This window comes from Cebus imitator, unplaced genomic scaffold (assembly GCF_001604975.1).
Source record: "Cebus imitator isolate Cc_AM_T3 unplaced genomic scaffold, Cebus_imitator-1.0 Scaffold55, whole genome shotgun sequence".
Lineage (NCBI taxonomy): Eukaryota > Metazoa > Chordata > Mammalia > Primates > Cebidae > Cebus > Cebus imitator.
Genome location: NW_016107370.1, coordinates 5,943,438 through 5,960,607, shown reverse-complemented (window position 1 = coordinate 5,960,607; position 17,170 = coordinate 5,943,438). Strand labels below are relative to the sequence as shown.

Below are 17,170 nucleotides of genomic sequence, written 5' to 3'. Positions count from 1 at the left end.
AAATGTGGCCACTGGGAGCTTCTACAAGTTGACTCATGCATCCTTTGACATGCTCCCATCATTTTGTAAGTTTTTTTTTTTTTTTTTTTTGAGACAGTTTCCCTTTTGTGGCCCAGGCCCGAGTGCAATGGCGCTCTTGGCTCACCACAACCCCACCTCACAGGTTCAAGTGATTCTCCTGCCTCAGCTTCCTGAGTGGCTGGGATTACAGGCATGTGCCACCACTCCCAGCTACTGTTTGTATTTTTAGTAGAGACAAGGTTTCTCCATGTTGGTCAGGTTGGTCTCGAACTCCCGACCTCAGGTGAACTGGCTGCCTCAGTCTTCCAAAGTGCTGGGATTACAAGCATGAGGCACCACGCCCAGCCAGAGCATTTGTTTACTTTTGGGCTCATCTTGTGTTCAGTCTGCTCTAGCCCTACAATCAATCCTGTTTCCAAGGACACCTGATTTCTTTTCCAAAGAATGGTACTTAAAAACCAAGGTCTTTTCTTTTTGTTTCTTTTGTTTTTTTATGAGACAGAGTCTTGCTCTGTTGCCCAGGTTAGAGTGCAATGGCTCAATCTAGGCTCCCTGCAACCTCTGCCTCCTGGGTTCAAGTGATTCTCCTGTCTCAGCCTCCGAAGTAGCTGGGATTATAAGCACGTACCACCAGGCCCAGCTAATTTTTGTATTTTTAGTTCAGATGGGGTTTTACCATGTTGACCAGGCTGGTCTTGAACTCCTGACCTCAGGTGATATGCCTTCCTCAGCCTCCCAAAGAACTGAGATTACAGGCATGAGCCACCACGACCAGCCAAAAACCAAGGTCTTGATGTTAGAGATACTTCCTGGTACTGGGGTGTCACTACTTCTAGGCCGCCTTCTCAGCAGAAAGAACTAAAACATACATGTTTAGCTGTCTGGTAAAGTTTGTCTCTCCCTTGTATTAATAGTCTTACTTTTTCCGTGTTTTCCTGGCTATTCTTATTTGATTCTTTTAATCATATGAACAGTAGCATCAATTTCTCTAACTTCATTATAAAAGTGTTTTGGTATTTACATGATGATTGTATTAAATTTGCAAAGTAATGTACAAAAAACTGACATCTTAACAATATTAAGTCATCCTATCCAAGAACAAGGAATATTGTTCAATTTGTTTAAATTTGCAAATTTCAGAAGTGTTTAATGTTTTATTCATACAGTTTTTGCACATTTCTTAAGTTTATTCCTAAGTATTTAATCTTCTTTGATGCTATTTTAAATGGGATTTTCACAACCAATGTGTCTTCCAATGGCTATGCTTGTGTATACAAAAGCTTTTGCTTTCTGCATATTGATTTTATATTGTTACTTTACTGAAATGTTTTATTGTTTGAATTCACTTATCAGTGATTGTCTAGGATTTTCCAAGTATACTATCATGTTAATTACAATAGAGCTAATTTATCTCTTCTTTACCAACTCTCATGTCTCTAACTGATCTTTTCTTGTCTAATTCCCTGGTTAATATATCTAGCATAACACTGACTAAGAGTTAAAATAATGGGCATTCCTTTCCGGTTACTGATCTTAGTGGAAACACCACTGGGGTTTCCCCACTAAGAAACTGGCTTTAGGACTAAGTGTGTGTGTATACAATGTTAAGGAAGTATATCCCTCAATACCTGAGGTACTGTTTTTCTTATTTTTTTATTAACAGCTTTATTGAGATATAATTCATAATTCACATATGGCTACATATTGTTTGTCAACACATCTGCTGAGGAACATTTAGGTTGTTTCCATTTTGGGTGTGAGTTAAGTTTAGGTACATATATATTTTATTTTAGACTCACAAGGTACATGTGCAGGTCTGTTACATGAGTAAATTGTGTAATGCTGGCATTTAGGCATCACCCAAATATTTAGGTACTACCAAATAGTATCCAATAAGTAGTTTTTCAAACCTTATATCCCTTAACCCCTTCAGAGTCCTGTGTCTCTTGTTTCCAGCTTTATGTCCATATGTACACACTGTTTAGCTCCCATGTATTAAGAGAGAATGTGTGGTATTTGTTTTTGTTTCTGTATTAATTCACTGAGGATAACAGTCTCCAGCTGCATCCATGTTGTTGCAAAGGAGGTAATTTTGTTCTTTTTTGTGGCTGTGTAGTATTCCATGGCGTATATGTACCATATTTTATTTATCCAATTCACCACCGATGGGTATATAGGTTGATTCGATGACTCTGCTATTGTGACTAGTGTTGCAATAAACATATGAGTGCAGGGAGGGTGTCTTTTTGATAAATGATTTCTTTTACTTTGGGTAGATATTCAGTAGTGGGGTTACTGGGTAGAATGGTATCTCTATTTTTAGTTCTTCGAGAAATCTTCATACTGTTTTCCATAGGGGTTGAACTAATTTACATTCCTACCAACAATGTATAAGTGTTCTCTTTTCTCCATATCTTTGCTGACATGTGTTATTTTTTTTTACTTAATAGTCATTTTGACTGGTGTGAGATGGTATCTCATTGTGGTTGTAATTTGCATTTCTCTGATGATTAGTGATGTTGAGCATTTTTTCATGTTTGCTGACAGCCTGAATTTTTTCTTTTGAGAAGTGTCTATTCATGTCCTTTGCTCACTTTTTAATGGAGTTGTTTCTTTATTATTTGAGTTCCTTACAGGTTCTGGATATCAGTCCTTTGTCAGTTACATAGTTTGCAAATATTTTCTCCCATTCTGTGGACTGTGTGTTCACTCTGTTGTTTCTTTTGCTGTGCAGAAGCTCTTTAGTTTAATTAAGTCCCATTTGTCAATATTCGTTTTTGTTGCATTTGCCTTCAAGGTCTAAGTCATAAATTCTTTGCCTAGGCCAATGTCCAGAAGAGTTTTTCTGAGTTTTCTTCTATGATTTTTATACTTTGAGGTATTAATATTTAAGTTTTTAATCCACCTTGAGTTAATTTTTGTATATAGTAAAAGGCAGGGGTCCAGTTTCATTCTTCTGCACATTGCTAACCGGTTTTCCCAGACTATTTATTGAATAGGGTGTCCTTTCCTCATTGTTTATTTTTGTTGACTTTGTCAAAAGATCAGTTGGTTGTAGGTGTATGGCTTTATTCCCAGGTTCTCTATTTTGTTACTTTGACCTATTTGTCTGTTTTTGTACTGGTTCATTGCTGTTTTCATTACTACAGCATTTGCAGTAAATTACCTTGAGGTCAGGTAATGTGATGCCTAAGACTTTGTTCTTTTTGCTTAGGACTGTTTTTGCTATTTGGCTCTTTTGTGTTTCCATATAAATTTTATAATTTTTTTCTAATTTCATGAAAAATGAAATTGGTAATCTAATAGGAATTACATTGAATCTGTATATTGTTTGGGCAGTATAGCCATTTAAATGATACTGACTCTTCCAATCCATGAGCATGGGATGTTTTTCCACTTGTTTGTGTCATCTCTGATTTCTTTCATCAGTGTCTTATAGTTCTTCTTCTAGAGATCTTTACCTCCTCAAATAAATGTATTCCTAGGTATTTTTTTGTGTGTGCTATTGTAAATGGGATTGTATTCTTGGTTTGTTGCTCAGCTTGAATGTTACTGGTGTATAGAAATGCTACTGATTTCTGATGCTGATTCTGAATCCTGAAATTTTACTAAAGTTGTTTATCAAGTCTAAGAGTCTTTTGGAGGAATTTTTAGGGTTTTCTAGGTATAGAATCACATTGTCAACAAACAGATAATTTGATTTCTATCTTTTTGGATGGCTTTTATTCTTTTTCTTGCCTGACTGCTCTGGCTAGGACTTTTAGTACTATGTTGAATAGGAATGGTGAGAATAGTCAAGGAGTCTTGTTCCAGTGTTAAGGGGAACACTTTTGCCCATTTAGTATGATGTTGGCTGTCGGTTTGTTGTAGATGGCTCTTATTAGTTTGAGGTATATTCTGTTGATGCCTAGTTTGTTGAAACTTATTATCATAATTGGATAACGGATTTTAATCAAAGACTTTTTTCTCATCTATTGAGACAATACAGTTTTTGTTTTTAATTCTGTTTATGTGGTGAATCACATATATTGATTTGTGTATATTAAATCATCCTTGCATCCCAGGAATAAAGCTGTCTTGAGCATGATGAATTATCTTTTTGATATGCTGCTGAATTCAGTTTGCTATTTAATGAGGATTTTTGTGTCTACGTTCATCAGAGATATTGGCCTGTTATTTTCCTTTTTTGTTGTGTCCTTGCTAGATTTTGGTATCAGGATGACACTGGTTTCAAAGAATGAGTCAGGGAGGAATTCTGCCTCCTCAATTTTTGGATAGCTTAGTAAGATTGGTACCAGCTCTTCTGTTATGTCTGGTAGAATTCAGATGTGGATTCATCTGCTCCCGGACTTTTTTTTGTTGGTAGACTTTTTATTAGTGACTCAATTTTGTAAGTCATTCATTATTGGTCTGTTCAGGATTTCGATTTCTTCCTGGAATGGAATAGAATTTATCCATTTCCTCTAGATTTTCTAGTTTGTGTGCATAGAGATATTTGTAGTAGTCTCTCTGAGGATCTTTTGTATTTCTGTGCTATCAGCTGTGATGTCACCTCTGTCATTTTTAATTTTGCTCATTTGGATGTTCTCTTTTTCTTGGTTAATCTAGCTAGGAGTCTATCGATTTTGTTTATCCTTTCAAAGAACCAACTTTTTGTTTCATTGATGCTTTTTTGGGGTCTTAATTTCATTTAGTTCTACTCTGATCTTAAGTTTTTTCTTATGGTTCCCAGGCTATCCCTCTAAAACGGGAAGTGAGAAGACCTGAGATAAGGGCCAGGAATCTGTATGTTTGATAAGTACTCTAGTAAATTCTGAAGACACTTTGAGAAACACTATCTTGGTTCACCATGACTCTCAAACATCAGAACTTCATGATATAGCAGAACGTCGAAAGATAGCCTCCATCACTGAAAACCACTGCGTGGGCAACTCAGCTTTTTAAAATGCCAGAAATATCTGTCTTTGTGAAAAGGCACCAGTTGTCATGGTCAAATCGATCACGCTCTAAATTATCTGTTCCCTTTTAGTCCCTTTGATATTTACACATATTCTGTCTGAGTCACTAAAACTTATGGTCTGTAATGTGACTAATACTCTGGGAATATTTAATAAACACATGAGCAATTACCATGAAGCTCATTTGAACATACACTTCTCCAATTTATACCCCTGAAAATACCTTGTCCTAGTCCAACCAGGAATAAAAACAGACCCAGCTGCTCTCCCACAACAGGAACTTATTACTCTCCTTTAAAGGGTTCATTTGGGCTTTGTTAGGCTGAATTCATCAGGAGAAGGTGTCTGGCCATCAAATGTGCGTGCAGATGCTAGGTGGACAGGGAGTCAGCCATTGCCAAGATTTCAGGAAGAAACAGAAGGATGGCAGTCCCTCTGGCAATGTCTTATCCACACCGGTGACCCATGGAGAATGTCTACCCTTCCCGTACCCATCTGTTGATGACAACTAATTATCTGAAACTCTTCTGGAGTATCCATGAGGAAAATTCTCAACTCTAATTAAGAAGACAGATAAAATGAGAAATCTAGGCCCGTGTTCCAGATTAGAATACCTTCCTCAAGTATTGAGAGGAAGATGAAGATGACTAAAAGTTGTCTAATTCAACGCAGATTTCCCTGTCTCTTATTTGGTTACCAAATAGCTTCCTGCTACCAGGTATAGCAGATTAATATATACTATTCTAAAGCTGTAATATCTTTTTTTTATTTTTTGAGACAGGGTCATACTCTGTAACCCAGACTAGAGTGCAGTGGCGTGATCACAGCTCACGGCAGCCTCAAACTCCTAGGCTCAAATAATCCTCCCACCTCAGCCTTCCAAGGAGCTGGGACCAGAGGTGAGCACCACCACACCGGACTTTTTTTTTCTCAGTTGTATAATGAAACACAGAACTGTAACTATAATTTATTATCACGCAAATATAAAAAAGGAATTTACATATTTTTAAGATTTGTATTATGTAGCATACTGAATGGAAGGACAACTGAAGCCAACTTTCACCAATGCCTGCAGCTATCTGCCAAACACACAGCTTCGTATCATAACAACAACAAAGTGTTGCTCTTCATACCATGAGACTAAATTATACTAGATCAACCTTATCATTTTCCATCTATTCTACCTTCTTAAACCTACCTTTCACTATGGTTGATTGTGCAGTTACTTTAAACTCATCAGATTGCAAGCTTCTTGAGGATAATTCCTATGTTTAGTCATTTTTCAATGTCCTACAGCATCCAGTACAGTGATTTAAACTCAGTGAGACGTTTGCTACACTGAACCATGTGAACAAAAGCAAATCACAACTGAAACTACCCCACAAGAAGCCGGTCACAAAGAATCTTTCCTAAAAACTGTCTTTAATATTTTAAATCTCATGTTTTCTGAGTTGGCCTACTTCAACAACTGTCAGTACTAGTTTATTCACTCCCCCTCAAACTCATCAAACCAAATAAAAAATATTTGTAAATTTTCCTGAGCTTAAATTATGTCTCAAAATGTAAAAACGTTTTTTAAAATAGGTAGGTAAAAATCTCCATGTTATTTTTCTTATCTTTTAAAAAGTGAAATAACACAAAAATATGGTTTGAAAGAACAGGAAATCAAATTTATGGCACCCACTTCATATAATCCTGTCTGCCCGAGATAATCAACAATCTTAACGTTTCCTTCTTATTCTACTAAATCAGTTGCGAAGCTATGCTGGAGGTGTAGCAATTATACAATAAAAAACAAAGGTGTGGGTATACGCCTTCTTGAAAAAGTTTCTTATTTCTGCCATTTTTTGGTCATTTGTTTTACTCTCATAAAATAAACCCAGATATTTGCTCCTTCTCATTCACCCAACCTTTTACTCCAGGACTCTCCTGTGCCAGAAATCCATTTATCCTGCCCTGTCCTCCCCTCACAGCCTCAAAAGGCTGGCAAATTCTCCTCAACAGCCTCTGTTTTCAAAAACATAGCTGGCTGAAGACAGGTCAGTCTATTTGTATGGGAATTTCTGCCTAAACGCCTTTAGCTAACACTGCTGGCCTAGCTTATGATAGCAGTGTCCTTCCAGTGGCTCACTTCACATCTTTGTCCAGTTCACATTCACGTTCCATTTCACATAATCCTTCCTTTTCCAACATACAGGTTCCACTTGGAAATTGCACGAAAAGCAAAATGAGAAAACTGAGGTTTAGAGTGACCTGTACAGAACTACAAAGTCAACAAGGAAGGCAGTGGTTCTCAATCCTGGGAGTCATCAGAATCCCCTAAAATTACCATTGTTCTTACTTAAATCCTTGTCCAAACATATCTAAACATGAAAATACAGTCTCCAGAGAATGAAACACAGAAACGTCTTTGTAAAACCAAATTCTCAGAAATGAATAAAGAATGATTATTATCTATTGGAAATTCTAGCACTGTTCACCTTTAATAGTTGTGAACCTACCAGAATTGGCCAGATTCAGAAAGGGTTTTTATTTCACTCAAAGACTCCTAAAAGCTAAATCCATCCACTTATTTGGTTCTACAGATTCAGTGTAGAACTCTAAAGGAACAAGTGGATTCTCCTTATGACATAATTTATAATTCTCCATAGGAGAAGAAATTAAATTTTATAGTATTCACAACAAAAAAGCATCTGTCTAAAGTGATCTGTCTGCTGCATACTGTGCTTTGATATTAATGTAAAAACAAGAATTCTGGCCTGGTGTGGTGGCTCATGCCTGTAACCCTAGCACTTTCGGAGGCCAAGGCAGGTGGATCATTTGAAGTCAGGAATTCAAGACCTGCCTGGCCAACATGGGGAAACCCCATCTCTACTAAAATTACAAAAATTAGCCAGGTGTGGTGGCAAACACCTGTAATCCCAGCTATTTGGGAGGCTGAGGGAAGAGAATCACTTGAACCTGGGAGGCGGAGGTTGCAATGAGCTGAGATCATGCCACTGCACTCCATCTTGGGCCACAGACCTAAACTCTCCCTCAAAAAAACCAAAACACCCAAAAACCAAAAAATAAGAATTCTTTCAATGATCTTGAAACAGTTTACTGTTTACCAGGAGGATGACACAGTACTGGCCAATTACAATATGGCAATCCCGTTTTCTCACAGTTCTATTATTTCTTTATAATTATTCCAGTTGGAATTAGTCATAACTTACATGAGTACACTGAAGATAATTTTCTTTTTAAGTGAGGAAAACAGAACAAAAGGAAAAGGAAGAGTGCTAGAAATGTTCTATATCTTGTTCTAGGTAAAGTGGTTCCTGCAACCATTTCTACAAATATGTAAAAATTCATCGAGCAGTATGCTTAAAAGTTGGACACTTTACTGAATGTATATCATATTTTCATAGCAAAATCTTATTAAAGATTTATGGAAAAGATGAGGAAGAAAAAATTAGAAAGCCAGGAATAAAGGCAGTATTTGAAATTCCTTAAATTCTCTATCATTTATTACACAAATATTTTTTGAGCACTTTCCTTTATTCCAGACACAGTGTAAGATGTTGATGATGAAACTACAATTGAGAAAGAGTCATGGGCTGCATGGAGTTAGTAATCTAATAATGCAGAGACAAGTGAACAAGAAATTACAATACAGCGTGCGATGGGTATTATGATAGGAGTAAGCACAGGGATTTAGGAACATGCAGTGGGAAATCTAATTTGGCTTAGGAGAGCCAGAGATCACAGAAGACCATTTCACCCACATAATATCACACATGCTGAAACATAGCTAACATTTGTAAGATAAAAAGATCCATCATCATTTCCTTCTCTTCTCTGCACTTCCAGAAGCAAAATTAAATTTAACTTTTTTGTCTTCATCATGAGATACACTAAAAGTTAGATCCTTCATATTGTCTCTAAAGTAATGGTCACTCACTAAAAATAAACATGGGAGCAGAAGTCAAAATAATTCAGGCTATCAGCCCATAAAACATTTTAGAATGATGCACATGGGCTTTGAAGCAAACAAGATGCTCCAAAGTAAGTTAACAGCCAAGTGTTACTTAAAGCTTTCTTTAAAGAAAATTCTGTATATGGCAACTCATCACAACAAAATAACAGAGCTTCACTCAATGTTGAATTAATCTCTTCCTCCCATTCAAAACAACTTCTTCAAATGCTTAGTGTACGATGCAAGTAATTTAGAAAAATTCTGTTTGTTCAAAACAAAATAACTTAATTGAAAATGGAGGAAATTATGGTAAAGATAAGAAGGATGGATTAAAAAACAGTAACAACTGCTGGACGTGGTGGCTCACACCTGTAATCCCAGCATTTTGGGAGGCTGAGGCGAGTGGATCACTTGAGGCTAGGAGTTCAAAACCAGCCTGGCCAACATGGCAAAACCCCATCTCTACTAAAAATACAAAATATTAGCTGGGTGTGGTGACACCTGCCTGTAGTCCCAGCTACTTGGGAGGCTAAGGCAGGAGAATTGCTTCAACCTGGGAAGCAGACATTGCAGTGAGCCAAGACTGTACCACTGCACTCCAGCTTGGGCGACAGAGTCAGACTCTGTCTCAAAAAACCAAAAACAAACAACAACAACAAAAATCAGTGACAACAACTAAGCTAACTCTAGGACAATACATCCCCATCACCCAAAGTCACAAACATGTGAAAGCAGGAGGAGAGAATCATAAGACAATGAAGCTAAGCCTGGCATGGGATGTGACCAGGTAGTAACACAGGAGCACATTTCTCATCCTTGTTTGACACCTATATCCCCATGACACGTGTTTATGGATAATGTAACCTAGTTCACTCCAGAGAGCAGCAAAGTTAATAAAGAATCTACAGGATGCTCCTGACTCCATCACCTACAAAATGGTCAGTAAAGTGGCCGGCAAAACTATTTCCTTCATAAATCTGGGACAGACACACAATCAGAAAGTTTATACAGTCTCAGGTCACAGAGGACAAAGATATAAATGAGGGAGTATTTACAGGCTCAGATGAACAAACAAGACAAATGGCTTTACCTGTCAGCCTTCATCAGAAGGTTAGGAGGGAGCTCCTGGAGCTGGTTGTGTTGCACATCCAAGACCTCCACCGAGGTTCTTTCTAGCCTTTCAGGCAGCCTTGCCAACTGATTGTGTCCTACCAGTAGTTTCCGGAGACTGCTATTACAAAATAAGCTATACAAAAAGGGGCAAAAGACCGAAAAATGAGTAAGAGTAGGAGGGTTCTTCAATCAAACTTTTACAAATGTTAACTGAGAAAATGTTATGTTTTTCCTCAGTTGCATTTCACAATCCTAATTGTTTCTTCCTTGCCTCACTTCCCTGGCTGTATGTCTCTGTTTTCTTCTAGCTTAATCTTAGACTGAGGCAGAGACTCCCTCCCAAAGAGAGTAGCAGGTACTTAATCCACTATTTTCTTGAGAGACTTAAAAAGCCATTTGGAAGCTTGGCTGTGTTTCTTGTAAAGGTCATCAGAACTGTCAGAAATGATGAATACTTGTTAATCTAATGTAAATCTACATTACGACCACTTCAGGTTCTCTAACAGTTACAGAGAATATACAGGCCCTGGGTTTAAACACACATCTGGGGGTTGGGGAAAAGTGAGGTTACAATTTGCATCCTGATCACTTTAGATTAAGACTAATTTATCAATCTGCTGCCAAAGAATGAGGTTTCCTCATCCATCTCCTGTTTTCCACCATTCTGATCTCACTCTCAAATGCCCACAATTTTTTAAAATTAATTTTTAATTAACAAAAATCACTTTGGGAGGCCAAGGTGGGCGGATCACAAGGTCAGGAGTTCGAGACCAGCCTGGACAATATGGTGAAACTTTGTCTCTACTAAAAATATTTTAAAAATTTAGGGGGCATAGTGGCTCATGCTTGTAATCCCAGCTACTCAGGAGGCTGAGACAGGAGAATTGCTTGAACACGGGAGGCAGAGGTTGCAGTGAGCCAAGATGGTGCCATTGCACTCCAGCCTGGGCAACACAGCAAGACTCCGTCTCAAAAAAAAAAAAAATACATATATATATACCTGGGATACATTGTGGGATGGCTAAATCAAGCTAATTAACATATGCAATCAAGCTAATTAACATATTTATCATTTTTTTGTGGTGAGAGCATTTAAATCTACTCCCTTAGCTATTTTCAAGAATACAAGACATCGTTGTAACTATAGTTACAATCCTACACAATAGGTCTCTTGAACTTATTTTTCCCGTCTTTTCCAAATTATTCCGTCAGCCTCCTGAGTAGCTAGGACTACAGGCACATACCACCATGTCTAATTTTATTTTTTGTAGAGATAGGGTCTTACAATGTTGCCCAGGCTGGTCTTCAACTCCTGGGCTCAACTGATCTTCCTGCCTTGGCCTCCCGCTGTGCTGAGACTACCGGCAAGAGCTACGGTGGCCAGCTTTGTCTATTACATCAACAATAGGGCTCACATAGAGTTTGCAACTGAACAACATTATAAACAGGAAAACAATACATACTCTTTTTGTCCCGTGTTTTAAAAACACACACACACACACAAGAATACTGTTTAAATTCTTTAACAATAGAGCGTTTGGGATTTGCATTGAATAAGCATGTGTTTAGATTCTCAAAAAGCCTGTTCTGACACAGAACAAATGAAAGGTCAATGAATTTGGGGGGGAAACTGGATAAAAGGTCAGTTACCTTGCATTTGTTTGTTTACATATACATAAAAAATAAATATATAATGTATAAAATATATAAATACATATATAAATATGTATAATATATAAAATACATCTTTGTAGCCTTCAGCAGAAGACGCCTTGGATGCTAATGTGCTATCTGTGGGATTGAGGGGTAGAAGGGGGAAAGAGAACAGAGAAAGTAGAAGAAAAGGCCAGGTGTGGTGGCTCATGCCCATAATCCCAGCACTTTGGGAGGCAGGCAGATCACCTGAGGTCAGCAGTTCAAGAACAGCCTGGCCAACAGTGAAACCCCATCTCTGCTAAAAATACAAACATTAGTCATGCATGGTGGCGTGTGCCTGTAGTCCCAGCTACTTGGGACGCTGAGACATGAGAATTGCTTGAACCCGGGGGGCAGAGGTTGCAGTGAGCTGAGATCACACCACTGCACTGCAGCCTGGGTGACAGAGCGAAACTCCGTCTAAAAAAAAAAAATTTTTTTTTGACAAATTATTTATTCCCTACTGTTTTCATGCATGGACACACACACACACACACACACACACACACACAAACACACCCTCTTGTTAATGGTGATGGCTGCAATGGGTAACCTAAATGCTCAGTCAACATAATATTCTAAGGCAGAGCGCACTTTCAATGTGGAAAAGTATAATGCATTGCTGAGGAACACAATGAAATTAACAGAGCTTTTCAGGGATGAAAATGTAACTCCGGTTTCTTTAATAAGAGCTACATTCTAACAGTGTTATCAAATATAAGCCACATGTAATTTTAAATTATCTAGTAGCCACATTAAAAGAAAGTAAAAAGGAACAGGTAAATGAATTTTTAGAGTATTATTTCATTTAACCCAAAATATACCCCAAGTATTAACTTAACATGTAATTAATGTACACTATTATTAATATTTTGCATTCAGCGTATATTTTACACTTACAGCATGTCTCAGTTAGGACTAGTCATATTTCAGGCACTCAACAGTCACTTGGCTAAATGGCTGGCTAGGGGCTACCACATTGGACAACTTAACTCTTAATATGTTTACTAGGCTTACCAAGCAAGTGTACCTTCTTGGTAAGAAAACAGGAATGCTGATCGCATATCTTTAAAGATTGTATATCTAAAGTGAAAGTTTACTCCAACATGGTGACATACCTCTACAGTATTTTCACTGATATTTTTGACTATACATAGCTAAAAATAACTGACTTCCTCTGTTGAGTAATTGGTTGAGAATGGTGGAAATAAGATCTGAGATGAAGCAGCCACTCACCACAAGTAACTACACGAATTAATGAATACACAAAATTCAGTTCCTCAGTCACATCATTAGCTACATTTCAAGTGCTCAATAGCTACATGTGGCCAGTAGCACAGGTACACAGCACTTCAATCATCACAGAAAGTTCTACAGGACAGCACTGGATAGACTCTCTTGTTTACTAACTGCATGGCTAGTCATTAAAATCCATTAATATTTTAGACCATGAATAAATAACTTGAAAATGTTTGTCTATGTTTACAGACAATAAAAGTCATCACACGGCTGTTTTGCAAATCTTGCCATTAAAGTGAAAATTATGAAATTAAAAATAAGAACATATTTGAGAGAGCAAAGGAAAGAGAAGTTCTTGAACCTTTTACTCACAAATTTCACAAGAAAAAGAGAATCCAGTCTGCTCTTTCTAGGTTTCATGATCTAACCATCTTTTTTCCCCCCTCAAAGTTAAAGTCTAGGGAGAACAAAAGGTATTTATGGTTAAAGCAGACATATGAAGTCAATGAACAGAGATGGAAGATTCTGAAAGACTTAAGACCCCAGAAGTGAACCAATCATATTGTTTGGTTCAAAGATTGTTTTTGGCTTATTTAAAAATTTCCACCAAGCACCACTGCCTGCATGGTTTTGAGAAGTCTGGCTGAGAATCAAAAGCCATACTTTACTCCTCACTGCAATGCATGAAGAAACTTTGTAACTGAAGACACCACACAGGGTGAAAGACACCATATTAGTTTTTAAAGCAAACTTTTTTGGGCTTATGATACCAAGTGAAACACTGAGTCAGCAATTTTCAAAACTGCTCATCTATTGTGAGGTCCTCTCACTTGATCTGTAATACTCACCGGGCAGGAAGTTCACATATTTGATTATGGCCAATATCCAAAACTTCTAGCTTTCGGCTTTCACATACCCACTCAGGCACATTTTCTAAGCGGTTCCTAAGTGCAAGAACATAAAATTAATTGTTTGGTTGATTTTGGCCTCAAATGTCCTTCTAAACTCAAATTAACTACAAAGAATAAAACCTTAAATGAAACACCAAAGTACAGTGGGCATAAATCAAAGGGATATGTGCGTTTATTTGCTTTTCTCCAGAAACAAGATGAATTGTGACAGAAGAAATAAAACAGAAAGAAGAGGCAGAGCACAGTGGCTCATACCTATGGGAGGATCGCTTGTGCCCAAGAGTTTGAGGTCAGCCCGGGCAACATAGCAAGACCCCATTTCTACAAAAAAAATAAAAAATTAGCCACTAATGGTGGCATGCACCTATAGTCCTAGCCACTCAAAAGGCTATAGGGGGAGGACTGCCGGAGTAGAGGAGTTCGAGGTTTATAGTGAGCTATGGTTTCATCAGTGCACTCCAACCTGGGGGAGAGAGTGAGACCCTATCTCTAAAAATAGTTAAATTAAATTTTTTAAAAAGGACGGACATAATTATATCATCCGTATCATTTCTGAAGTCTAAAAAAAAAAAAAAATCTAGCTACAAATTTACTAAAGGGTCTACAGACCTATGCCAAGTTTAGGGAGAATATGTGATTTACTGGAAATAAAAACACACAAATTAAGTCAAATGGCATAGTATAGCTTTATTTTCAAATTTATATTTTTACCCTTAATATTCAAATATTTTCCAACTCCAGCTGTCATCATAAAAACACAGTCATAGATAAATGGGGAGAGAGAGAAACAGTTTTAAAATGGTGGCAGTGAAAAGTTCACTAACAGTTAAGGGTCAGAATTAATTATATAAAAACATTTACTTGGGCACTAGATGGCAATTATAGTTACTATAAAAAAGAGAACTAGGCCAGGTGCGGTGGCTCACATCTGTAATCCCAGTACTTTGGGAGGCCGAGGCCAGCAGATCACCAGAGGTCAGGACCAGCCTGACCAACATGGTGAAACCCCATCTCTACTAAAAAATACAAAAATTAGCTGGGCATGGTGGTGCATGCCTGTAATCCTAGCTACTTGGGAGGCTGACGCAGGAGAATTGCTTGAACCTGGGAGGCGGAAGTTGTAGTGAGCCAAGACCGCACCACTGCAGTCCAGCCCAGGCAACAAAGAGTGAAACACCGTCTTAAAATTACACACACACACACACACACACACACACACACACACACACACGGAGAGAGAGAGAGAGAGAGAGAACTAAACTAATGGTGTCTGTATTAATTGAATTGATCATTACTCAGACAAACTACTCTATTTGAATGTGTCCCTAGTCACATTGGTTAGCCTTTTACTTTCTTTTTAAAATACGTAAAGTGACCAGGCACAAAGAATTTCAAACAGTATGTACATTATGACTATAATTCTTTATACACAGATAAATAATTCTGTGAAAACATAACAGTCAGGGTAAGAATTATAAGATTTTAGAGCAAAAGGAAAAATAATTGTGATGTTAGGGTGGTGGAATTATGCATTATTCATATTCTTTTAATTTTGTAATTATATCAACTCCTCAATTAAAATACAGAAATGAAAGGAATTATTTTCTGCTTAGTGTCTGTATAGGCACATACAGTTCTGGATTTGAAGCCCTAGACATTGACACGCTCATTTTTCTTTTTTTACTGTTAATCTTTTTTAAAATAAAAAATAAAATTAGCATTACTTCAGGGAAAGACACAAAAACATGATTCATATAATGAAAAGAGTTATTAGATCTGTAAGACATATGACACTCAACTCACCAATCTTTCAAGTCCAAACCTGGTATTCAAATTGGTGTACACACTGACACTTTGATGCTCTGGTTTGAACTACAGATGTATTTTAATCAACAACATATATAATTTTAGAGAATAAAGTAAAAATCATTAATTTTTTATCATTTACCTTCAAAATACAAAAAAGTACTTGTGCATAAGCTCAGGCGGAATTACTAAATAATTTTCTAGTAGACTCTAGAGGGCTCTTAGACTTGACTTCTTACCTTGAAACATCCATGTAGGACAGATAATTTGGAACTGGGTAAACATCAACTTGAACAAGTTCTAGGAGGGGAAAAAAAATCCACAAAGACATTACTATCCAAATGACAGAGAGACTCTTTTTGTATGTGGAACATCATTACTGTGCTTTATTCTCTATTGTTTGTTTAGTTTAGGAAGTACAATACACCATTTGTTCAACTTTGAAACTACAGGAAAGTAAAAAAGAACTTCTAATTTAATCACAAGATCTTATTCAGAGATTGAAATGAATCACGAGTTCTAATTTCCTACCTCTTTGCTATCCATTTACTGTTGCGCTCCTATTGTTACCCAGGCTGTACTGTATTACATCTGAATGATTAACCACATGAGTACCATCTTTTTTAAATCCAAGGGTCCTTCCATAAAACCAAATGAGGTTTCTTGTCTTTTGCCCTCATCACTCTACAGCACTCCAGTGAGTCATAAATGACTTCTTTTACTTAAATCTCAAACTCTTCTTCAAAACTTTATGAAATATGACACCACTGTTCCCTGGAACTTTGTTTCTTGGACAGAATAATTTGTAAATGTCCTTCTGCTTCTCTAAACAATTAACAAGTAATTCACAGGTGCAGGTCCTATCTGGTTGCCCAGTCTGGCTCCAGCTAAGTGTGGGGGGACTTGTAAGTTGACCTTCGGTACTAGCACTCTCTTCTCTTCCAGTTACCTTACCTCCCTGATTTCAGGTTTCACCTCTGAGCAGATAAGTCTCAAATCAACATCTGTAATCCTGACTGGGAGTTCCCATTAGCTCCTATGAGGCCCATCACAATAACCTGAATTAGCGGAGTAGTGGATTACCTCAATCTTCTCCTATAAATGCACTCTGTACATACTATTTTCAAATTAACAGCCTTGAAGCATCCCTTCCATCATGTCTCCCCAACTTAAGACTCTCTACTGGTTCTCTACTGCTTACTATACTAAGGCCAATGCTCCACCATCTGACTATAAGCACGCATCCCATAATTACTTTTTTTTTTTGAGACGGAGTTTCGCTCTTGTTACCCAGGCTGGAGTGCAATGGCGCGATCTCGGCTCACCGCAACCTCCGCCTCCTGGGTTCGGGCAATTCTCCTGCCTCAGCCTCCCAAGTAACTGGGACTACAGGCACGCGCCACCACGCCCAGCTGATTTTTTGTATTTTTAGTAGAGACGGGGTTTCACCATGTTGACCAGGATGGTCT

General features: G+C 37.6%; 1 protein-coding gene across 1 annotated transcript in view; it reads right to left on the bottom strand.

Annotated features, from left to right (window-relative positions):
• PHLPP1 (PH domain and leucine rich repeat protein phosphatase 1) overlaps window positions 1-17,170 on the bottom strand; it is a 249,363-nt gene that overhangs the window by 44,525 nt on the left and 187,668 nt on the right. The window contains exons 8-10 of the mRNA XM_037738637.1: window positions 15,941-16,056; window positions 13,833-13,928; window positions 10,028-10,183 (exon numbers count right to left, since the gene is read on the bottom strand). Of these exons, the coding sequence (XP_037594565.1) occupies window positions 10,028-10,183; window positions 13,833-13,928; window positions 15,941-16,056 (368 nt within the window). The remainder of the gene's footprint in view (window positions 1-10,027; window positions 10,184-13,832; window positions 13,929-15,940; window positions 16,057-17,170) is intronic.